Source organism: Erithacus rubecula (genome assembly GCF_903797595.1).
Source record: "Erithacus rubecula genome assembly, chromosome: 17".
Taxonomy (NCBI): Eukaryota; Metazoa; Chordata; class Aves; order Passeriformes; family Muscicapidae; genus Erithacus; species Erithacus rubecula.
In genome coordinates, this window is record NC_136669.1 from 4,145,327 (window position 1) to 4,170,330 (window position 25,004).

The 25,004-nt window shown below is 49.4% G+C and overlaps 1 protein-coding gene across 2 annotated transcripts in view; it reads right to left on the reverse strand.

Moving 5' to 3' along the window:
- Nucleotides 1-25,004, reverse strand: part of MAD1L1 (mitotic arrest deficient 1 like 1) — a 418,937-nt gene that overhangs the window by 65,333 nt on the left and 328,600 nt on the right. Inside the window, exon 18 of one of the 2 annotated variants that reach the window (XM_079320917.1) lies at nucleotides 15,491-15,650. In XM_079320917.1, the coding sequence (XP_079177043.1) occupies nucleotides 15,492-15,650 (159 nt within the window). In that variant the 3' untranslated portion in view covers nucleotide 15,491. Of the gene's footprint in view, nucleotides 1-14,612; nucleotides 15,651-25,004 lie in introns of those variants that run through there. The other variant, XM_079320916.1, reaches the window with a different exon arrangement.

Genomic DNA, 25,004 nt, shown 5'->3' on the forward strand with positions numbered 1-25,004 from the left:
CCAGGTTCCCCAGGTCCTGCACACAGCACACAGCTTCCCAGGGCTGTGTCTTGCTCACCAGGCAGTGAGCAGGACCTGGAGGAAGGAGATGAGGGTCACCCCTGTCTTGTTTAGTCCCCATATCCCAGCTCTAGCACCTGGACCAAAGCAAACCCTTCAGCTGAAACAGCCTTTCCTTGCAAACCCTGAGTGCCTCCTCACAGGAATGGTTTGGGTGGGAAGGGACCTTCAAAATCATCTAAGATTATAAAATAAAAAGTCATCATTATTCATTTCCAACTCCCTGGCCATGGGTGGGGATGCCACCCACTAAACCAGGCTGCTCAAGGGCCCATCCATGAGAAATGAGCTGGTCAGCAAGGGTGGATGATGGAAACAGTAGAGAGACACTGTGCCATGGTCTCACAGCATTCCTTGTCCAGAGGCTGGGGTGCTTCAAAGTGATGGCAGCTCATGAGTTAATTGGGTTCAGGTGCTCCAGTGTTGACAGCCACTGATAGATACCCAAAGAACTTCCTCAGCTGATGTCTGCATTGAGACCATTCCCACCCCAGTGTGGAAATGGCATCAGAACCATCTCCACAGGCTGGAAGCAATGGCCCAGCCAGCTCAGCTCTTCAACTGGGGCCACTCCTTTTACTCCTCTGCCTCTGTTTCCTCCTCTGCAAATGCTTCCTTGAGCCACTGAGGGCACAGGCTGGCTGGGGAGGCTCAGTTAATTAATTGGCTGTCTGTGAAGCCCATTTAGCTCCTAGAATAAAAGCTGCTATCGAAATGCAAAGCTGTTAGTGGTGTAAAACAGCAGGGGCAGATGAAATCAAAGCCTGATTCTGTTTTCACACCAGGATTTCACTGGTCATAAACCAACAGAGACTGACACAGGAATGTGATACAGAAGTGCTGGCCTTTCTAAATTAAACACTTCCCACATGCAAACTGTCTGCAACTGGAATAAAGGAGAATTAGGAAGTCTAGGCCCCTGTATCCTCAAGGTACCTCTAAGGCATCACCAGTACCCCATTGTTGGTGGTACCACAGGTCTCCAGGTGGCTCCGGGGCTGCTGAGCCCCTTCCAGACCCCACCCTCCATTGTTCCCAGGGCCACCTCTCCATGGCTGAGCTCCAGGGCCTGGAGAGCTCTGTCCACAGCATCTTCCATCCCTCCAGGGCAGCTGATTCACAGACCCCTCAAGGACAGAGGGGGATTTCATCACCTGTGACCTGCTGGGTGTTTTTGTTCTTTGTTTTATCTCCTGTTCAACCACCAAAGCTTTCAAAGAGAAGTGTTGCCTTGTCCAGCCAGGCTGCTGCTGCTGCTGCCCCAAACTCATCCAAAGGAAGAGGGGTCCCCACCAAGCAGACAGGAGAAGTGTGTTGGAGTGGAGAGGAGGGGATTCTAAGGAAAAAGAGTCACAGTTCCCTGCAGTACATCATAGCCCTGGGGCCATGTGGAAATGCATTCTGCTGGTGCCCTTTCTGTGCCCACACAACTGCTGCTGTCTCAACAACCTGTCTTCAAAGGCAAAACCAAGGCAGCAGTAAAAATCCTTCCTCTGATCCCTTCCCCAGCAAGGACAGCTTCTAGCTGGAGAGTAAATCCAAGCCCACATCACCCATGAGAGAGCCAGCAAAGGACCCTGCCATGTTACAAAGCCTGTCTGGCATCTAGAGCCTGGATATTATTCAAAAACCTGGAAATTAGGACAGAAACATCCCTTTTATAGACGTGCACCGTTTCAGCCCAGGGTTCCTGGGGGCACCTGCCAGCCCTGGTGTGCACACCAGGTGTGTCCATCTGTTCCAAACCATGGCTGTGGCAGGGCCACGTTCACAGACAGAATTGTGGAGCAGCACAGGGTGGCAGTGGTGCCTGCCCAGCCACCTCCCTGGTACAGCAAAGCACTTGAGAGGAGAGCTGGGGGCTGCCTCCTTTAGAGCTTCAGGTGTGAGCTGCTACACCCCCTGCCCAGCATTTGAGCCTCCTGATGGCTTCAGCTGAGTTTGACATGAAACCAGGTGCAGATCCCATGGGAAGGGGCCTGGGAGGATGCACAGGGCCCTAAGAAGTGAAGGTGTTCCCATGCACCATCCTGACCAGACAACAGCCAGACTGCACTGGCTGTGCTCAAATCCAGCCTGTGTCCTGCAGGGCTTCCTGGGTGCTGGCATCTTTCCTGGGGCTGCCAGAGCTGTCCCTCTCCCAACCCCACTGATGCTTTTGTATCAGCCATCAACACCTGGGTGATGCCCTGAGCCCCTGGAGAGCCAGAGCTGAGCCCTGGGCTCCAGCATCCCAGCCATGCTCCCTCACTCCAGCAACCTCAGCCAACTCCCCTCCAAGTGCTCCCTCTGCCCATTGTCAGAACCCTGAATCAGCGCTGGGTTTTGGTGAACCAAGAGCCCCAAACTCATCATGGTGCTGGATGTGGCTCTGCAGAAATCAGAGCCACCACTCACCCCCCTGGCTGCCTGATGGCTGTGGAGCAATAAATCACCTCTTCTGCAGGAGAAGGGGCCAGCAGGGGTGGAGGGCAGTGGCTGGAAGTGCCTCATGGCACAAATCCTTGGGGTGAGGAGGGATGGGCTGCACTGGTCCAGACCCAGCAGATCGATGGGGTGATCAGAGCCAGCACCACTGTGCTCAGCTGTTCTTAGCACAGCCAGCAGAGCAGGAATTTGGGAGCCCAAGTCAGAATTTATTTGCATCTGTGAGTGCTCATCTGGGGGAAGAGTGGGTGCAGCAGTGCCCTGCTGTGCTTTGTGGGACCTGTTCAGCCAGGCTTCAGCTCCTCCTCAGTGTCCCTCTCCTCTGCAGTGCCCTTTGGGGACAGTGTCACCCCCTCCTCCCCAAAGCCTGGGGCTGTGAGCACGTGGATGCACATGGACACAGCTGGGGACAGAGCAGAGGGGAGGGAGGGGATGTGTGAGGCTGTGACCTCTGGAGCTCTAGGCACCAACTTTGTTGGGTTATCTTTTAAAATGAGCAAAGCAGCTAGTAGTTGCTAAAAGGTTATTTATTGCAGAAGCACATCAGTCTCAAAAGGCACAGTCACAGACATCAAAGTCCATGCTAAGTTTTGGTTTAGAGTCCAACTCATTGGCTCCAAGAGGGGATGAAGGGTTTATTTTAGAAAAGCACTGATCCTGCCTTAAATGCACTGGGGTGTGAACAGGTCTTGTGGCTCCAACACTGCCATGGCCACACAGGTGAGGACTTCAGAGGTGCCCCAGCCTCTCCTCCAGCTCCTCTCTCCCTTTTTCCTCACCTCAGGCTTTCCACCCCGGGCCCTAGGTCAGTTTTTCTGGGTAAGTGTTCTGACTAAATTGTTCTCCAGAGGGAGGAATAAAGCACAGTTCATTTCCTTCACTTCCAACCCCCCAGTGCCCAAGGCACTGAAGGTGGTGAAGGTGCTGGTGAGCATGGCCAGTGCTGCTGGAGAAACCCAGCCCAACTCCTTGTCTTGGAGCAGATTTTGGCTTCACATGAATTAATTTAGGCTCCAATTTTCCATATCTCCTCTGTGTCACAGCTTCTGTTTCACCCTCTCAGCCAGCTCACCAGCACCACCAGAAGGGTGGGAGAGATTATACAAATGCTGCATTGAGAGTTTGGCTCATTCCCATCTTCCCCCCCAACCCAGAACTTAATGGAGGGAAACCATCTGATCCAGGGTGAAGCCAGTTTTCTGGGCTCAGTTTCCTCTGTGCAAGAGATGAGAAGACACACAAGTACCAGGGATGTGGATTTTCATCATGTGGGGAGCAGCCAAGCAGGATGCCTGTTTTTACTTTAGTTCTGCTGCCCTTCCTTTGGGTTCAGGTTGGATGTGAGCATGCCTGTATCCATCCCTCTGACACCTCCCTGTCCCTGCAGAGTAACCAGAGGAGCCTGCCAAGTCTCCAAGTTTGTGTGTGTGCCTTTTCAATAATTCAGTGGGAATGTTAATCACAGGCTTGTGCTGTTGTTCCTGTACGAGCTCGATCACTTCTCACATCCACCAACATCTGTTTTTTCACACTCAGCTCAGCTGTCTGGCAATAGCCATTTGCTGCTCACCTTTACTTGCCTTGCCATTAAAGAGCTCATTAATGCACTCCATCCTTGCTTTCTTTGGGAGAAGATTTCCATTTCTGTCTTTTATCAGCTTTCACACGGCTTACATCCTGTCCTCTCTTCACCATGCAATGCCCTTTTCTAATGAGCTGTTCTCTCCTGGTCTGTCTCATCCATGAGGATCTCTGAGACTTGTCCCCTGCATTGTCTTGCTCATCTCCTGGGCTCTGCTCTGGGTCTATCATATTCCTCAGTGTTTTCAGCTCTGAAAGGAAGCAAACAGCCCCACACACAACATCCACATTTCCTCCCACCTCCCTTGCTTTCCTAGCAGCCCTCCAGTCTGGCTCATCCCACCACAGCATCCAGCCTTGACAGACTCCTCCATCCTTGCAGAAGCCCCTGGCTGGCTTGACCTGATATGCAGAAACATGATGGAATGCCTCAGTTTGTGTGTGGTGCCTGCAGCTTGTCTCTCTTGGGAGCCTCCTAAATCTGTTTCTCTCTCTCAGCATTGCTTTTATGCTGCAGAGCTCTCTTTGGGCATCTCCTGCCTGGCAATCAAGAGCTCCCAGCCCATCCAGACACAGGAGGCCTCTCTGGGTACTGAAAAAGCTCCTCTGTGGTCCCACAAGTAAACACTGGCACTCTTCATGTGATGCAGCTAAATTAATTAATCTTGTTCCACCACATTTGGAGCCAAGACACAAAGGTTTCCATTCCCTAAAGCTGGAGCTTAAAGTCTGCTTGTCCCAAAAGTGTCTCCTGCCCCACCTGGGATTTGTGTTGGAGTGAGATTGGAAGAGTGGCAGCAGAGCAGCTCTTGGGAGTAGCTCCAAGGGGCTGGCAGAGCCAACAACCCCCTGGAAAAGTGGCCATGGGCACAAACCATCTGCCACCATCCAGCTGAAACATCCCTGACGTGTCCAGCTCAGCTTTGGCTGACAAAGAGATTCTGTGCACAAAACCAGCTGTGCTTTGGTTTTTTTCCCCAGCCAGCTCAGGTGCTGCAATTTATTACCTTTCCATACAAACCTTAACTCAGTTACATCCTCAGCTCATTCTGGCTGTAACAACACTCCCACCCATCACAGAGGTTGCACACACACTCACCCCTGCCTAGGAAATCCCAGGCAGTCCCAAGAACAATAAACCCTTCATCAGCTGGCAGCTGAGAAGCCCTGAGCTGCTCCAAGCTGCCTCCAGCCCTGCAGGGTGGTCACAGCTCCTACAAGACAGACACAGGGCTGTGGGTATGACCTGCCAGGAGCCTGGGCAGGGCAGGGGCCTCGTGTGGCCACTCCAAAGGTATTTATTTCCCTGGCAGAGTTTGCAGCCAGGGAGGACACTGGGCTTCTGATCTCTCACCATCTCACACTTGGGTCCTGAAGAGCAGATGTGTCCCAGCAGAGCTGTCAGGAGTGGAGAAGCAGAGATGGAGGTGCTGGAGCAGAACTGGGAGCTCCAGAATCCACCTGAGCTGGTGAAACAATTTTGGATAGAGCTGTGAAACTCCTGGCTGAGGTGACTGAGAAGCCCCTGCCCCAGGGTGGATTTGGAGAACAGCACATCCAGAAGAGCCCACCTGTGCTGTGAAGAACTGCTCCACCCATCAGTGCTCTGAGGCTGCCAGGAGTGGGATTCACCCACTGGTGTGAACTCTGAGCCAGTCCCACTTTTCTGCAAAGCCACAAATGAACACAGGTGGAGAGCCCAGGTCTGATTAGAGACACCATTGGAAGCACAGCACAAAGCCCTCAAAAGAAGAAGAAGAAAACAAAACATCACAAGATGCCAGCAAGTGGGAGGAGACAGCTTATCCAGGGAGCTAATTTAGCTGGAAGGAAAGGATGTGAGATGTTCCCCTATTAAAGATAAACAGCATGCAAGAGGTTGCAGTGCCTGACACAAAGTGATGTGGATTCATTCGAGTTTAAGAAGCCAAACCAGAGCTGGGGCAGATTCTGGACCCAGAAAAAAGGCTGTTTCTACCCAAGCTTGAGAGGCAAAGGTTAGGACAAGACTTGCAGAGACCTGGAAGTCAATGAGGTGGGTGAATTCTAAGTGGCACCACGTTTAATTTGAGCAGAATGCATGAAACCAGATAATGTAATTGAAAGGGTTATTTAAACTGAGTATTCAGAGGGAAAAATAAAGCATTGCAGGGAAAATAATAATACTTAGCACTTGTAATGTGCTTAGAATCTTCAAAAACTGGTCAGCCATTAACTGATTGCTCCTCTGCTCAGTCCAAAGGCTAATAAAAAGGGATGGTTCATTTAGTTATTTCACAGCTGAGCTTCTCAATAAGGCATGAGGAAGTGATGGTAATCCATCCAACCAGCATGTTGGTAAATAAACAGTAAAGTTGGAAGTAGGAAAATACAAAATCCTCTCAGCACTTGGTCACAGCTTCATACTCAGCTCCTTCTTTCCTCACCTTGAGTCTGTCCAGAGCAGAGCTGGGACAGGGAGTTTGTCTGGAGGGCTGGCTGGGGACCATGCCATGGATGGGGCCAGGCTTCCAACAATTCCAGCAACACCCCTGTGCTCATGCCCACATGAGCAGGGATCTGGAATCTGCAGGGCACTTGCCTGTGTGTGGATGTGGGATTGGGGCTCAGAGAGACCCCACCTGTGGCAAGCACAGAGGCTGAGGGAACCAGGCAGCCTTTTGGACAGCAATGAAGAGGAAAGTATTTTGTATTTGTTTACCTTCCTTACCTTCTCTTCCTCTTAAGTGACACATTCCCAACTCTGCTGTGAGCACAGCTCTATGTGCTGAGAGGCTGAGCCAGGAGAGAGCAGGAGGAGGTGAGCAGGGACTCCCCACCCCAGGGTTACTCTCAGTCTCTCTGCCCTGAGGCAGGTTTTGAGGGAGGCATTGGGATGAATTCCAGTGCAGGACGTGTCCTCCTCACCACCTGGGGGAAAGCACTGAGCACACAGACAGCAGCAGGGTGGGTGGGCTGCTCACACACCTTTCTGAGGGAGGCACTTTGGGATGTGCTGCTCTAAGGATGCCCTGCTAAGGCTCTGCTAAGGCTCAGCACAGCTCAGCTCCGTGCAGCTCTGATCCTGCCCTGCTGCTCCTGCCATAACAAGACCCAAAGGCTGTGTGTAAACAAAGCAGGCATCTCTCTCACTGGACCTCACGCATCATTTACAGCCAGCTTTTCTGTGGCACAAGAAACATTTACATATGCCAGCATTAATTCTGAATGCTGCTTCAAAGCCATCTCTGTCTAATGAACCCCGGCAGCAAATTCCACCCCAAAAATAATTAGCAGCACACGCCACCAAAGCGTTACAAGGGGAGTGCAGCACACCACCTGCTGAAGCAAAATGAATGCCTGATTTATTTATTTTTTCCACTTTTTAGCAATTTTCAGGCGCTGACTCAAAGCTGTGCTCTGTTCTTTGTAGGGCCCCAGGAAGCGGAACGTTCCCACTCGGCTTTCCAGTCTGAGAAGAGATTGATTTGGGAGGGTTATACAGAACCATGGGAAGGTTTGGGTTGTAAGGAATCTCAAATATCAGCTAGTTCCAACCCCCCCACCATGGACAGGCAGGGCTTGTGTTTTTCTTACGTCACAAATGGACAGTGCTGTGCAAGACCCTGCTGGTTTCTCCATGCCAGAGGGCCCAGCTGGGATTAGGGTGTGACCTCACAACACACCCTAGTCAGGGCAGCTCTATGACCCTTTCTCTGAAGATGCACCAGTCCCAGACTTCTGGGATGCTGTCACCAGCTGGGAGCAGGACAGGACTGAGTCTCACCCTGGTCTGACATTCCCAAAGAACCTTTAACCCCCGGGTGGGATCGGTCTCACCGAGAGAAAAGGAAATTGGAAATGCGATCAGGAGTCAAAGGTTTTGGTGCCCCTACCAGCCATGGAGCACCCACCCTGTGCTGGCTACAGGCTGGGAATAGCTCAGGGGACAGAGCTGGCTGCACTGCAATGATTTCTTTAATCTGTCAGAGCTGCCCAGCCCAGCTCACAGCAGGAACAGGATGTTCAGCTCAAAGCCTGATGTGGTGGCACTGCCGTGGGAGATCCAGGTCACAAACCACTATGGCTGAGAGATGGAGACCAGACCTGGAGGTGGCTGTGGGCACAGGGGACCAGCTGTGCCAGGGTGATGCTGGGATCCTGCATTCTCCTAGTTCTGACCTCCTGCAGTGGAAGGAAGGTGCTTTGCAGGGCACTGCTCTCAGCCTCTCCAGCATCAAACCGTGGAATTCAAATTGTCAGGATCTGCCTTGTTAGGATGCAAGGGGTTAAACTGTTCTTCCTATGCAAATTAAGCTTAATTAATCCTTTTCATCAGTTGCAAATATACCTTCTGAACCCTATTAAAAACATGAATATGCAAATTCAGACCTTTTTTAATACTCATTTTCAAGGACTTGGAGTCAGGCTTGATTATTCGATTCCCGTTAACAGCCTGTAAAACCTGGTGCAAAATTTAATTTCCATTTTAAGTTACAAAAAAAAAAAAAATCTGCTGGTAATTAAGCTAATTACAGTGTTACACTAAAGAGGAGACAAACAAGGAGGACAAGATCATTCATTACATTTAACACTGGTTACAGGACCTGGGGACTGTCCTGAGTTAACTGTGAAGCCAGGAAACAGTGGTGATATCAACAGGGTGTGTGTGAGGAGCCTGTGGCTTCTGGGGGGCCTGGTGCTTTCCTTACCTTGGGAACAAACCTGCTTCAGTCCCATCAGCAATTCTCCTCCTGCTGTTAAGGACAGAAGCAAGGAAGAGGAGGTGCATCCAGGCTGGAGGTGTCCTGTTGGTGTGGGGTCTCTGCAAGGAACAGGAACATGCTTGGAGTTTCACCTGTAACCCACCTTATCTGCCAGAGCTGAGCATCCTGTGCAGGTGAGATTTCCATCTTCCCTGAGCACTTTCTCTGAGTGTGGGGTGCAGAGGGGAGGTTTGCTGACAGCTCCCTTTGCACTGGCAAAGCCATCAGGGAAGAGCCACAACAAGAGTCTGCAGAGATCTACAAGCTGCTGCTCCACAGCCATAACAGGGAGCAAATGCTGACCAGGGTGTGACCCCCTATTGCTCATGCCTGTGGCCAGCACATGCTGGGAGATGCCAGTCCAACCAGCTCAGCCCACACCACCCAAACCTCCCCTGTGTCACCCATCAGAGCTGGGCAGTCAGTCCTGGTCCTTCTCAACTTGTCCGTCCACCAGCCTGTGCCTCCAGGCTTTGCCTGCATGTTATTTAAAAGAAACAAACAGTGCTATAGGCTGTTAATTGTGTTTTACCACCGCAGTGACCTCTTAAAATCAATCCTTAGAATACCCAGCATCTATTCTGCACTTGGTGCTTCCTAGTGAGTTTGCAAAGTTATTTTGTGCATTACTAGAGCTGTAACCCTCACCTTGGGCTGGCAGCACAGCCTGGTGGGCCCAGGTGAGGACTCCCATGGCTGGGGTGGCACATATCACACAGGAGATGCTCTGCCCACAGGAGGCCAGGGCTCAGTGCCCAGGATACCAGAGCAGGACACTCCAACTGAACCAGAATGATGGCATCACCTACAGACTTACCCAAAGTCATCCAACACTGGCAGGACAGACCCACCCAGGGGTTTGTGTTATCTGGGGAGCTTTTCTCTCTCCTCCTCATCTCAGCACAGCTGCCAGGACGAGGAGCTCGGCTCCCCATGGATTTGGTTCATTCCTTGCCATCCTCTCCTCTCCAGGGCTGTTCCTTCCCCTGCCAAGATTCAGGGCAAGAGGAGCTGTCACTTCAGAGCACACCATTCATGGGCAGCTCTGCCTTGCAACAGCAGCAGGAGCAGGAGCCCTCTGTGTACACACCCAGGGGCTGCAGTGTGACTGCAAAACGAGCTGAAGAAAGACACAGGAGATGGGAGAGCCCAGAATGAGCTGAGGAAAGGCACAGGAGTTGGGAGAGCCCAAAATGAGCTGAGGAAAGGCACAGGCACATGGAGGAGCTGGGAGAGCCCAGAAAGAGCTGAGGAAAGGCACAGGGACATGGAGAAGCCAAGAGAGCCCAAAATGAGCTGAGGAAAGGCACAGGCACATGGAGGAGCCAAGAGAGCCCAAAATGAGCTGAGGAAAGGCACAGGCACATGGAGGAGCCAAGAGAGCCAAGCTGCAGAGAAGGTGAAGGGGGGACATTGCTTTGCCATCACCCCATTGTGTACAAGGCTGTGCACAGTCAGTGGGGAGTGGGAGGCACCTCCAAAATGAAGGATCCAAGTGACAGGGTCTGAATTCCCTTCAGGAAGGCCACTCCTTGGCAGGGTTATGGAGCAGCCTGGCAGATGAACCAGCACTGCCAGCAAAGTGAAGTACCTGCCACCACACAGCACACAGGTCACTCAGCAGATGCTCCTTAACAGGAAAGGTTCACCTGCCAAACTTCAGAGCCTTTCCTCTGCCTGGAGAACATTTCCCACCATGCTGATACCAGAAGTTTCTGATCACATCAATGGAGTGTGACAACAGAGATGATAAGGGAAATGCTCTCACCCTCCAGGCAAGCCCTTCAACCTGCCTGGTGCATCTTGTCCACTGTATCATATTTTGGGGGAGTCAGGGATGCAGAATTACCTTCTCAGTCCCTGCAGGCAATCAGCTTGCTCCCCGAACCATGAGATATGATTGCCCTTATTACTTTGGCTTGCATAGCAGTGAGCCTTGTTAATGGTCATAAAATTATCCAGTCCTTATTTAAATCCTACAGCCGTCTGTGTTTCAATGACCTCCCCATGGTCTCTGGCTTTGCTCCAGGCTGAAGAAGCATTAGAAGGACCAGGAAGGAAAAAGAGACAGTGGGAGGATTAAAGAAAAAAAAAAAAAACAAAAAACAGAACCACAACAAGCAACAGTCAACAAAGAGAATTTAAAGTGAAATGGGGAATATTAAAGAGAACTCAATCAATCAGCTGGAGAGTTCAAAAAAAAACAACCTGTCATGAAGAGAAGGAAGCAGCATCAGGCAAAATTAGCAACACTAATAAACTCATCAGCACTGGAGCTTGGGCCAGGAAACAGCACAGGGAAGATGAAGGGGTTGGTAGAGGTCTGATCCCATGTTGGGGAAGCAGAAGAAAACTGACACAACCCAAGGAAATGTGCTTTGGTGGAGGAATGTGGTTTGGGTGGAGACCAAAGACATGGGCTGCTTCTGAGACCTCCAGCAGCAAGAAGCTGCCTTTGTGCTCCTTAAATTACATGGCAGTATTTTCTTTAAAGTGTATTTTTCTTCTGCTTTGTTCCTTGTACTTGCTCTGAGAGAAAACACACAGAGAAGGAAGGCTGGAGACACATGGGTGGAAGGAACAGGAGGGGCTGCTGGAATGGCCTGTCCAGGGGTGGGCTTTGGCCAGTGATCTTTCTGGATCTTTTGGATAAAAGATTGTTCCCCTGTCCTTTCAAATAACATCTGCAAACTCCCAGAATACCAAAAGATTTTACAATAATAATCCCCCAAAACAGAAACAAGAACTGGAAAACCCCCAAGCAGCCAAGAACTGTTTTAATGTAACCAAGCTCCAACACAGATTTCCATCAATTTTGCAGCAAACCTGAGTCATGAAATTAAAAGTAGCATCAGCATATTTCCTATTAGCTATGGTTCCTTTTTCAGAACAGATCATACATTCCTACCCTATTTTTCTAGACACTTGTGTCAATGCGATATCATCAGATGCCGTTCATTCTTTCCTCTTAGCCTGAAAAAGCTTTCCTGTTGGGAAGGATGGGATTTTAATATTTAAAAAAGACTTTGTGAAAAAAAGCTTTGCTGATTCTTTATTTATTTATTTATTTATTTAATACCCCTCCCCTGATCAGAGTGGGTGCATTTTGTAGCTTTCAAATATCATGCAAGTTTCAGCAACGCTGCTATTAAATCTGAATCTGCTGTCACAGCAGGCAGCAGGAATGTGATTCACACCAGCACAGAGTGCCTGTTCTGTCATCCCCAGCTCCTGTCCTTAGCTACAATCACCTGGCATCAGGCACCACCATTGTTTTCCCAAGGTCTCTGAATAGCTAAAAGCTCCAGCAGAGCCAGTCCTGCCCTGGCTGTGCCCTCTCCCACCCTGAGCAGAGCCCAATGGGTCTGGCATCAGCTCAGTGATGTCTGAGGAAGGCTCTTGCCTGTCACCCCTGCCCATCAGCCCAACTCACACCACTCTCAGCTGCCTCTGAGCCCACTGCTGGGCTGGGAAATGAAAAGGGCAGGTGCTGCAGCTGTTCAGAAATGGATGTGGCTTCTTCCATCCATGCCCTGTTTCTTCCACCCATTCCCTGCTCTGCTCTTGCCCTTCACTCTCTAGGCACCCACCTCCCCCATGGCTCCAATGCTCTTCTCCATTCTCCTTACCTTGCTCCTACAGTGTTACATGGAGAAGATCCAAAACTAACATCAACAAACTTCAAACTTCTCATGGCACATCCCAAAAGGGTTTCTCTGGTTCCTTCTCAGGCATTGGACACTTCCAGGACAATACAAACAACACATGATACCAAGAGCCAGGAGACACAAAGCAGGAGCAAAAGGCTCCAGGATCAGAGATGTGCCCTTGGGAGAGGCACAAATCTGGCAAAACCTGCCTTAGCCCAGAGCTCTGCTGCTTTCTCAGTTGTATGGCAGAAGCCAACAGCTCTGTGCCTGTTTGGTGTTTGTGTATGCACACAGATGGACAGGGCTGATCTGCAGCAGAGCAGGGACTCATGAGCAGTTTGAGTGAAGGGAAGCTTCAGGCAACACTGCAAACAAGATGGTGTTTCACACACACACACACACCCACACACCCACACACAATCCTGCAGCCATGCACCAGTAAATCACATTTCACAGCCTGCAGCACACAAACCCAGCTAGCATGCACAGGAACCCAGCGAGCACACGCACGCTTGTGAGCCTCTCCCCTCCAACCAACTGCAAATTTATTACCCAGCTCCCAAGATTTCCTAAAAGGATTTTCCACAAACAGGGCTGGAGCTTTGCAAGTGATGAGCCAAACCCAGATGGGACTTGTGCCCTCAGCACCTGGGATCTCTTTGCACTCCCCCAGGGGACTCATGGTGGGGGGATGCAGAGGGTGGCAGCACCTTTGGTGGGCTGCTGAGCCAATGCAGCTCATACAGGAAGGGGCAGTCACTGTGAAATTCAGTGTCAGCTATTCCTTGCAGCTCCCTCATGGCTCCTACAAGCAGGATAATGACAGTGGCAGAGATGGGAGCTGCCATGGGATCAGGTACACCCATAGGTTTGTGGCTACATCCTGAAATCAGTGGTAGAACTAGAAACTGGGGACTCTCAGCTCCTTTCCACCATGGGCCACAGGTGGCCCAAGTGGCTTTGCAATGTTCACACCTCCATATGAACAACTCCAAAGTCAAACTTTCCAGAAGTTTCATGCCATGAGCAGGGCAGGGATGCTGCTGGCCAAAGCAGGACAGTCAGCAGCAGTTCCCCAAGCCATGGACGGAGCTGCAGCACATCCAGCCAAGCACCCATCCTCACCACACACCTCTCCCAGCCATGCTGGGTGTTAAACTTAGCAAATCAGTCCTGCTGGGAGCAGAGGGAGCAGAGCAGTCGCTCACGTCTCCTCCCCAGCGGAGAGCCGGCTGCGTGTTCTCTCCCAACTCATTATCCCTTCACTCTCAGGAGGCAACTTTCCAACGGGCAGAACGTGTTTTCCCTTGTCGCTCTCCAGCATCGCTTCTCGCCTCACCTGTGTTTTGCTAAGATAGAGGGTTTATTGTGAACTTATTAATTACTTCATTTCTGCTGCAAGGAGCCGGCAGAGCTGCTCGGCGGCGGCAGGATCGCTATTGTGTGGCGGCGGAGTGAATGCGGCCGACGTCATGATTCATTTTCCCCATGGCTGGGGAAGGAGACTCTCCGTGCCACGCCGTGCATATGAATCAGGCTGCCTTCCCCTGGCACAGCATGCCCAGCAATTCATCTTCCACTGGGACTTCTTCAGGCAGAAGAGAAAATGACAAAGTTTTGTTATGGCGCTTCCCCCGCAGAGAGGAGCTGGGGAATGGGGGCTGCAGCCTCCCCAGAGCTCATGCTTGGCCTTCACCTCTGATCAACAGCTGATGGGGTCAACAGCAGATGTCTTCCATACTTCTAGACACATCAACAGGTCTCCCAGTGACTCCAGCAAGCCTGGCCAATCCTGCAGTCACTGCAAGGATCTCAGCTAACTTTCTAGACTGCTCACTGCTACCTCTTCTCTAAGCCTAGGGAGTGTGTTCCTGCTGAAATCAGGGGGAAATCAATATACACAGAAGTTTGTAAGAAATTGATTTGATTTAAGGTAGCAGGGGTTAGGACTAGATGATCTCTAAGGTCTCTTCCAACCCAAACCATTGATGATTCTATAATTCTATGAATGGGACTTGCCTGGAAAAAGAGAGATAATGATGTCCTCCCTTTGCCAAGTACATCAGACCACTGATGTGCTCATCCTCTACATGTGGGAGAGCACAGCAAGGCTCAGAGTGCATCCCAAATAAGAGTCATACACCCAGTCTGAGAAGTGACACTTTATTATTATCACAGAAGAGCTACATGCAATATAACACAAAATATCAGACTTCTGGGGATGCTCTACCCTCCATGGAGGGGAGGAGGAAGGAGACTTCCCAAAACAGATACCCACAGGGTGGTGGCAGGCTAAAGTCAGTCATAGAACACAGCCCAAACTGTTCCTTTCCACTTTCTACAGTCCTGAGATAACCAAGAGCCCTGAAGTCTTGGTGAGAAACCAAAAGCATGGCAGTGACTGAGCCACAGAGGTGCCAACACAGGTACAGGGGCTTCTAATGGCCATTTATGCTTGTGCTTGTCTGCTGAGTGATGGCAGACTCAGGCCACTGATATCTTTAAAATAATTTCAACCTTGCTGGGTGATGAGATGTTTGCAAGAGCAAGAGACTCTCCCTGGGTCTCTGTCCTCAGGGACCAAGCCCTTGGCTCATATTAGAAGAGGACAACCATGCAGCAGGAAGCACCAGCCTCATGCAGATTTCTCTCTGTTAGGGCCCAGATTTAGGGAATCCTTTGGGAAAAGCTGTGAATGGTGATCCTGGGGCTCCTCAAATCAACAGTTCACATATTCCCAGACAGATCCTGGGATTCTGGGTAGTGATGAACACATGGCCCAGTTCAAAGGCAGGAATTGGATCCTGGCACAGGAGAGCCTGGGAAGGAGTTAGCCTCACTCTCCCACAGGAGGAAAATTATGCTTTTCAGAGGAACTGCTGAGATTTGCATGAAAGAAGGGGGAAGAAGGAATTCCCTGCAAAACAAAAGCAACCCAATATCACCAATTAGGGGTGGTGGACGTGAGAATTTTCCCTTGTACCTGCAGAGTGCTGGCCAGCAGGGGCAGGGCTGGCTGGCAGGCACTCTAGGCCATGGTCTGGCGGCTGAAGAGGTCGAGGGTGAGGGCGCTGAGGAAGGCAGGGATGCTGTCCTGGCGCAGCAGGTGCAGCTCGATCAGCTCCCCGATGGTGCGGGAGAACTCCGTCTCCAGGAGCTGCATCTTCCCACCAGAGGAGCTGGAGGCCTAAAGGGAAAGAAGAATGAGGCCATGAATACCTGAGGGTTTTAATTCACCTGCTGTGACACAGCAGCAGTGTCACCCTGGAGCCTCCTTTGCACGGATCTGCCTGTCACCAAGGACATCTCTGTCTGGCACATTCCTGAGTCCTGCACCCCAATGTCCCCATGCAGGACCCCTGTGAGCCTTCCCTGCTGACAAATGTGGTGTTGGGGACATGAGGGGTTTGACCATTCTGGAAAGAGCTTGTGCTGCCAGCACAGAACAGTGGTGGCCACATCAGGGTCACTGTCACCAACACCACCCAGGGTGGCAGGAGCTCTGTACAGGGGTTTTTATCCCTGAAGTCACACCACTTCAGCAGGAGGGAGCAGACCTGTTCCTAATTAACATAACTCATTCCCAATGAGGACTGATCCACCCTGCATCCCTAAAGTGTTTAAATCAGCCTGGCAGCACACAGCCAAAACCTCCAGAGGAATTATTCCAGAGATGCTCTCAAGAAAATAAGGAAACTCAACATGTGGGAAGACACTACAAATCTCCTGTAACATATAAAACAAGCAAAAAAAAAGCTGGAAGCAAGAGAAATAAGGAATGCTTCAAGCCTCTCCTACCCCCAGAGGCACAAAAGCAGCTTGTTTATTAATAAACACCAAAAACATCACAGTGCAAATGCTAATTTTTTTTCCCCTGCCGTTTTCCTCTTCAAAATACTTCCATTCCTAATTGCTTTGCAGCTCTGCTTCCTCTTGGAGCCGAGGTGGGACAGCATGGGTGGTGCCAGGCATGGCTGGCAGCCCCCTCCTCAATCAAAGGATGCCCAGATCTGATGGGAGGATTGCCATGTGAGGACATGGCTTTGCCTCTGAGAGCCCCAGGAAACCTGATTCCTTCTGATTTCATCTTCTCAGGAGCCTGGAGACATCTGATTATGAACTTTCCATGTTTGGGTCATTGGATTGTGAGGAGTGCAAGGTGCAGGGGGTGCCCCTGTCATCCCTGAGCCAGGCAGGGAATCCAAATGTGGAAAAGTGGACTAGCTTGTGTTTAGATCTTTGTTTTGGCTGAGTTGTTTTTCAGCAAACCCTGTGCTTTGATCTGCTGCTTACTGGAGCTACCTGATGCCTCCTGTGCACCTGAGGAACCCCTGGACCAGATCAAAGAGGGAAGAAGCACTGGCAGATGAAGGAGCCAGTTGGAGGCATCAGGAAGGATGAAAATTCCAAAGGCAGAGTGTCAGAGCAGAGCAACCAGCACATCAGCTGGGTGCTGTGGCAGCAGCACAGGTTTGATTTTGCAAATCCTGCCCAGATCCAGCTGATGGGGAGAGCCAGTTCTGGAGGAAGGTCCGAGCATTATGAATTCATCACTTGTGTCTCCAACTCCCTCATTCAGATTCATCTGAAATGGGAATTCAAGCTCTGTATGAAATACACAGCCTCCCTCCAGATTTAAAACACTCCTTGGGCACAAAATTAATTTTCTAAGAATTTATAAGCAAATTCATTAATTGGTTTACTAGTTTAATTAATTAAATTCCTTAAGAAATTTAGCATCCACTGCCAGACCATTTGCTTGTATTTCATGACCTCAGAAGCAGAGCAACATAAATGTTTTAAATTTCCTCTACTTTGAGCTCACTGGTGTCGTGGGTGAAGGCTGCATTTGAATATATTCTCTTTTTTTATGAGATTAATGGTAGTTTCTCTCTACTATCCTTCATAACCAAAGTTTTCTCCTGCAGCAGAGGCAGAAGAATGATGTTCAGAGAAAGTTATGTGAACAAATACGTGCTTCTGAGAAGATTCCTATTTCCCATTGAGTTTTCTCAGCTGCCAAGGGAGGCACCATCCTCCCTCTCACCCCCACGGCCTCTGTATCTCCAGGAACTCCAAAAAATCAAAGAAAACACCCAAATGCTTCCAAACCCCAGACATCTCACCCAGGTTTCTTATGATTGCTTCTGTAACAAGCACAAGGTGAGAAGGCAGCCACTTGGAAAAAAAGCAATTCTTCCTCTGCCAGGAGATGTTTACATGTGAACTTAGAGGATGGATGCACTTGCAGTGCAGCTCATTCAATCTCACACTGCATTAAAAAAATGGAGAGACTTCTTTTTTTTCCTTCCCCTAGGAGTGTTTTAAAATTGCTATCATTGTTACTTTTCTTATTATTTGTTTTTATTGCTTTTTTTCTTCACCCATCTGTTCATAATGCAGTATAGACTGGGATATATAGATAGATTTGCTGCTTTGGCTTCAACAGCAGGAGTACCTCTGCAGCCTGTGCTTTACAAATAAAGTGATTATATGAAATAATGGCAATATGTTCCCATTAATTCACAGGATTTCTTTTCAAAAGGCAGCCTGCACCCTGCCTGGTGCACTTGCTGGCAGAGAGGGAAGTGCCCAAGGCAGGAACAGGAGCGAGCAGGGGATCAGAGCAAGGCAGGGGGATGCACAGGGTGTGCAGGAACTGAGTGGGAGGACATGGGGAGGATGCTCTGCTGAGTGAATGCTGCAGGGTCTGGTGCTCCACACCATTCTGGATCAATGCAGAGCATGCCTGTGGTTCCAGAAATATGAGATTTTTGCAGCAGTTCAAATCTGCAAGGACACTCTCCACATAGCTAGGATTCCCTCCACCCATTTTTAATCAATTTCTTTTCATTTATAAAAAATGTCAACCCTCAAAGGCAAACTCCTGGACACAACTCCTGCTGACAAGAACTTGCAGGTGCCAGCTCAGATCAGCTCATGTAACACAATCACCATTCACTCTGCTGATGCATTCCCTAAAATTCTAAGTTTAGACAAAGCCAAAAGCCACCCCAGCCCATCTAGGAATAAAATGCAAAGCTGAGAGGAGCATAAAGGGCCACTGATCCATGGGGACAGTCCATGAGTGGGAATGGGGTCAGAGAGACCAGAGCACAGTGCTCCACTAGAGATATAAATATTCCCTCCTAAACCTCAGTTTCCTGAGCACAGAGCAGCAGCTAATCACTATGAGAATACCATCTCTCAGGTACTCTGTACATAGGCCTATATTGGTTTCTTCTAATTCATGGGAAAAGTCTGTCTGGCTCACTAAACTACTGAGATTCAGGTCTCTGTTATGTTTTATTCAGATCTCAAATACTTGCAATGGGAAAGATTTCAGCTTTTGCTAAGCTCTGTTGCCAGTTTAATCTGATTTACAGACTATGGGGACCTTTTCTGGAAAAGCAAAGGAAATCACTCTTTGGCCAGTGTTCTGCTGGGGTGGGTGGGATGACACTCTGGTTGTAGATTTAAAGGGTGACAGCCTGTTTGTCTCCTTGCAGGCTGTGCTACCCCACAGCAACCAGATCAGGGGGCAGAGCTCTCTGTATTGTAAAGCACATCAACACTGGTCTATTTAGCACAGAACATGAACTTGGAGTAGGTGCTCTGAGAAAGGAGCTGTTAGCACAACTGTTTCTTCAGGGCAATCAAGATCAGCAGCTGCCTGCCACAAGGAAACATCATAACTCTTCCTCTTAACCCTGGAAACCAGTAAATTATCCAAGGCTTTATAGTTTAGATATACATGTAAAAATCTCTCCAGTAACCACCCACGGGGTAGAAAAGCAGGTTCTTCTCTCCATCTCAGCAAGGAGCAGACCATGTAGATGATGTGGAGGAGCAATAGGCATCCCCAGTGTCCCTGGTGGGGGATGGACCTGCAGCTGGATGAACTGGGCTCGTAAAACTGCAACATCTGGACTGCTACAGGCTCTCCTAATTACTGCCACTGCAGTGTAACATGTCCAGGACTTGTCTGTCCTGCTGAGATGGCTCTTTTCACCTGTGCTGCTGTTGCACACAAGCCTTCCCTGAAAGCCAAGACCCAGCATTTCCTTCTCTGCTTCTTCCAGCAGACAAGGGGGAAAAGTGAAAAGTCTGTGAGTGGGTGAAAAGTCTGACAGTGTCTCCTTTAGTCACTCACAAGCTACCACATGGTTCAGAAGTGCACTCTCACCTAGATACATTCAGGTTTTAGTTTCTTGTACACCTGTTCCCTCTTCTCTCTGACATATTTTGGTAGCTAAAACCAATGTTTCTAAAAGTGCCATCGGCTATAAACCGGCATGCAGCGTGACTTTAATCACACAAAGGATGCTTCTTGGAAAGTAAGGGTTGAGGGTTTTCTTAATTGAAAAATTAAGACTTGAGGACCTTCAGACATTGGAATAAGACAGAAAAGAGGATCCCCAAAGAGAGAGCTGACATGGGGACTTGATATCAGGAGAAAGTATGGAGTAGCATGCAGCAGAAACAGGGAAAAGAGGGCTTCAGCATTCTCTACAATTGAGATTTCAAAATGAAGTGAGGATTTTCTGCCTCTGATTTCCACACTGAGAAAGCACAACTGCCTTTGGGGATGCAATCCATGCAGGACATGTGTTCCTGCAGCTTCAACCACACGCCTGCAGGGTCGCAGGTGGAGTTCCTGAATGGGTTTTGGCAAGCTGACAGCAGGGATGGTGGAGCTTTGTACCAGGCACAGCAGGCAAGACAGTTGTGTCTCAGCTTGGGAACAAAGGAGGTTCAAACACCTCCACAGGGGGCAGAAGGATGAAGGCCAGGGCTGTGGCAGGGCTGCCAGAGCCACCCCTTGGCATGGTGACAATCCTGGGCTGTGCAGGTGCCACGCTCTATGGCAGACTCAGGGCTAAGATGTATGAGGGGTCAGAAGGAGCAAGTGAATCACTGCCTGGTGACATTTACCCAGTGAATGTATCTGGAAGGCCCCATCTCATCTGCTCTGCTCCTTCCATAAATCACTGTCTGTGCAGTGTCCCCATGGCTCTGAGCACACACCAGCCTGTGTGTGCTGAGGGAAGGGGCACCATGGATTCACACAGCACCCCACTGCTCCTCCCTGCCCTGTGCAGCTCCACAGGCTGCTCCAGCCCCATGGTCACCCTGTGCCCTCTGTGCCTGATCCTCACTGCCCCTTTCCCTTCTCCTTGTTCTGCTCCCCATCCTGCCCCAAAAAGTGCTGTGCCATCCACACCATTGTGGGTTATGCACATCTCCCCTTTGGCAATTTGCCTTCCTGACACAATCCCTCAGCCCTCCTCTTCATGTGGGGCACTCACCCCCTCTTCCCAAAGCCCTCAGGGCTGGCTGTTCCACCCCATCACCTCCCAAAAGCTGCCCAGCTCTTTGCTGTGTGTGCTGCTCCTGAAACCCCTCAGCTCCCTGACACCTTCCCCATGGCACCCACTAACACACACCCTGCCACCGTCCAACAAACCTGTTTGAAAATTTCCTTTAAGAAGCTGCTGGCTCTGACCTTTAAATGAGAAAAATCCTTTTGTTTCTGCCTCTTGCTTCAGATGCCAAGATTTTTCTAAATGTCAAAGGGCACCTTGTCCAGGTGCAGATGTCGAGGGGGGCAGCAGGGATGCTGGGTGGGCTGGCACCCTCTCTCTGGGTCTGCACAGCTGATAAATCACCTCTTCAGATCACCCCAGACAGACTCAGGGCAGACAAAAAACTGGAGTGCTCAGGAAAAAAACCAAGGAAAATATCTCTGTGTGTGTGTGTGTGTGGGTGCACATGCAGAAACTGCCTGCTGAAGTTACAGCAACCCAAACACGAGGTTTGGAGATTTAATTGCTCAAACTTGGCTCTCTCGGGTGATGATATCATTATCAAAATACCCCAATTGAGTTATGCCTCACCAATCAATCTCTCCTAAGCATCATGCACTGCTCAAATACCAGGTCCCCAGGTAGCCTCTAAATCACTTTAATTACAGGCCGTTCATTTAAAATTAGGGAAATATTAAGGAAAGGAGAAAAAAAAAAACAACACAAAATTGAACCACAAGATGTGCTTATGGCTGGAAATATTTATGAGGTTATTTAGCAAACTGTTTACTGTTTTCTTCTTTTTTCATGGTAACTGGCAGGTTCCAGCTGGCCTGACAGGATGCCTGCCCATGGTGGCTCCTGCAGGATGTGCAGCACTTAATCAATCAGGTCACCTCCCTCTCACAAATGACCATTCCTTGTCTGCAGCAAAATTCCACCCTCCCCCCACCCTTTAATATCCTCATTGTAACCCAAGGAAGAAGAGCACTTCTTTATAATAATTGTTCCTTGCCAAGACCTCTGACCTCTGTGTCACCAGCTTGGTATATAAAGTGAATTTATGAGGCAGACAGGGATGGATGCCTGTAAAGAGCCTTCCAGGAAATGTAATGAAAAAGCTGCTTTTAGCTGCTGAGCAAAGAAAAGCAAATGCCTGGCAATGCCAAGAACAAAATTGAATGCTGGGATGGGGTAAGTGAGAAACAGCCCTGTGTGCACTGAGATTTATAGCAAACATTTCCTTTCTCTTTCTTATTATTCAACACTGAGATGAACCACAACCCCAGAATGTCTTTGGAACAAGAGGTCAGCTCGTATCCTTCCATCTTCATCAGAAGCACGAGCCAGACACTGTGTGCACCAGGGGCAGCAGTGATGGGGTCCTGGATGCTGCACCAGCTCAGCAGCAGCAGAACAGAGTGGGATGTGCTGCACCAGCTTCTCCCCACAGCTCCCTGTTTTGATCTAGGAGAGCTCTCCCCCACCTCATGTCAAAAATGAAACATAAAAAAGAGCAGGGATGTGTGCTGAAGGGCTGCACCCCTCTCCATGGGGGAAACCTGCTGGTGTTAATCCTTGGGGACAGTGCTCTGTGCAGCACAGGGAGAGTCAGCACCTTCTTTCAAAAGGTTTCTCCTACAGGTTAATGCCCTTTAGACTGTCAAATGCGATGCCATAAAAATAAGATCAAAGGCTTTAAAATAAGGGAAGTGTATTTTTTGATTCATACTATTACTATTTTATATCTGAATATTCCTATAGAGCTTTTCATCCTGGAAGACAGGTCTTTGAACTGCTGTGAATTCACCTATCACTGAGGAACAACCCCCGGGGTAAAATGTGACAGCTATTATCAGGGTGCATTAACGTTATTGAACACTTCAGGACAGACAGAGACAAATATATCCAATTTAAATCATAGGATTGAAGAACTACTGCTCAGTGTGGATTAATACCCATGCATTTTCCAAAAGTGCTTTGAGTTTTCAGAGAACAAGTGCTGAAACTAAAATTCCCTGTCTCATCTGTAGGATTCATTCAGGCTCCCATCATTATGCTGCAAATTGAGCATTGTCAAAGAGGGAAGATGGCAACGTGAGTGATTCACCCATAGCATCTACTTTTGCATCCAGATTGTGATGGGATGTCCAAACCAGCCCCCAAGGAGACTCACCCTGTGGAGGTTTGCTGGGGTGATAACTAAAAATGGATCCAAGGTTGTGGAAGGCTGGTGAGAGTAAATCACAGCAGAGATGCTCACATCACAGAGGATGGAAAATCACATGGGATGTCACTCTAAACTAACACTGGCAGCTGGCCGTAGTCAGAGCTTGAGCTCATGAAGTACCAGTTCTTAACAGACTTCAGATCTGCTAAATAGTGTTCATCAGCCAAATATGCTTATAAACACCAAACATGAGGGGTAGAGATGGGAACAAGGCACAGAGCTCACAGAGTTTTTCCAACCCCTTTCCCTATAAAAATCCAAATTATGGCGCTAAGCCATTAAAGCCAATACCTCCATAAAATCTCAAGATCTTTAAAAATCAGACTCTCTCCCTGTTACAAAAGGAAGTTGTGCTGATCCCCCAGCCATGGCTATCTCTGACCTAAACAAATCCCTTTGCAAAGAGCAGCCAAACACGTGTTCTCCCAACTGCTGTCACACCACGCGTGGCAGGGCTGGACGGCTCCAGCTTCCCGACCATCTGCGAGGTGACCGTGTTGGACTGGTCAAGCTGCAGAGTGAGTAGCTAACAAGCATTAACAACATCTAGCCCATGTGTTCTGTCTAGGAAAATGCCAACCCATCTGTCTGTAACATCAGTGACTCTGTAGAAGCCATATGCAGGAGAGACATAAATTAGGGAGAGAGAAATCTCCCGTTACTTTCTCTGCAGTGACTCTGCAGTTGTCGCTGGGAATGCAAGGCACTGGGTGTTTTTTAAGTTCTGTTTTCCCAGCCAAATCTCAGGCTATGTAGCTCTCCAGCCCTGCCATCCAGAGGCAGTTTCTGGTCTGCACCTGACCCTGGTGAACATGGTTTGGGACAAAGTAAAAGTAGCTGCAACTCAAAGCAGGTTCCAAACCGCTCCCCCAGGAGAGCCAGAAGAAGGCAGAGAACTTGAGGGAGATAGCAGGGACTGGCAAGTGAACCCAGCATACAAGAATCCCTCAGTTAGAGAGGGAGCTCATTAACCAGCCAAGCTGCTTATCACATTCCTCTGCATCTCCCTTGCTGGAAGCTCTCTGAGCTGGAAGGAACAGAGGAGCAGTAAACCAAGAACGTGGAGTTTCTGGAACACGAGCACCTATGGGAGAAATGCAAAAAAAAAAAAAAAAAAAAAAAAAAATCTGTGTGGGCTGTAATTAAGACTGTCTGTTTCCAAGGCAGGGAGATACTCCCCCTGTGAACTGCAGCTGGGGGCATGAGGTCTGTAGGAGAACAGCAAAGTTTGCCAAACCCTGCATCAGTGAAAGACATCTGGAACCATGGAGAGTTCTGACAGCAACTTTTGAGGCTGCAGCATTGCCTGGGAGATAGGCACCCCTTCCCCAAAGCAAACCACTGCTCCTCAAGAGGCAGAGCATGCTGGAGCCTTCATCCCTCACTGAGTCACACCAGGCACACACTGTTCCACTCCTTGGCTGCTCCTGCATCATGGTCCTACTCAGAAGCCTCTGTTTTCCTGTCTCTGGATTAGAGCAAATCAGCAGAAAATCCAAGACTCTTTTCTGAAGTGCCTGCATATGACAGAGAGTGAAAATAGGTCACACAGACTGCAGGACTCACCAGATGCCAGCTGGAAATGAACCCCTGGTTTAAGAGCTGGGTATCTCACCTTGCATGAGATGGAGGGAGAGTGCCTGGGGCTGGGAATGGCTAAAAGAGCAGAGGACACATGCTTGGGAGGCACATCTGGAGTGACTGCTACTCTGCCATGCTGCAGATGCCATCATGTGATTAACACATTTATCCTCATCACTAAAAATGGTGTCCTTCTGCAAGTCTTGCCACAAGTGGGTTGGATGGAAGGCTAAAAAACTGAACAAGATCCTGTGACCAGTAATGGCTCAAGGGACTGTAAGTGATAAACTTACTGACAAGCAGACAATTGGACCTTAGCTGTGTGGCTCAGGATGGGACAGTATATGGAGCATGCCTGTTCCTGGCTCATTGAGCTTGCAAGGCTTGTGGGGAAAGGATAACAGATGGACCTGATGGCAGATTA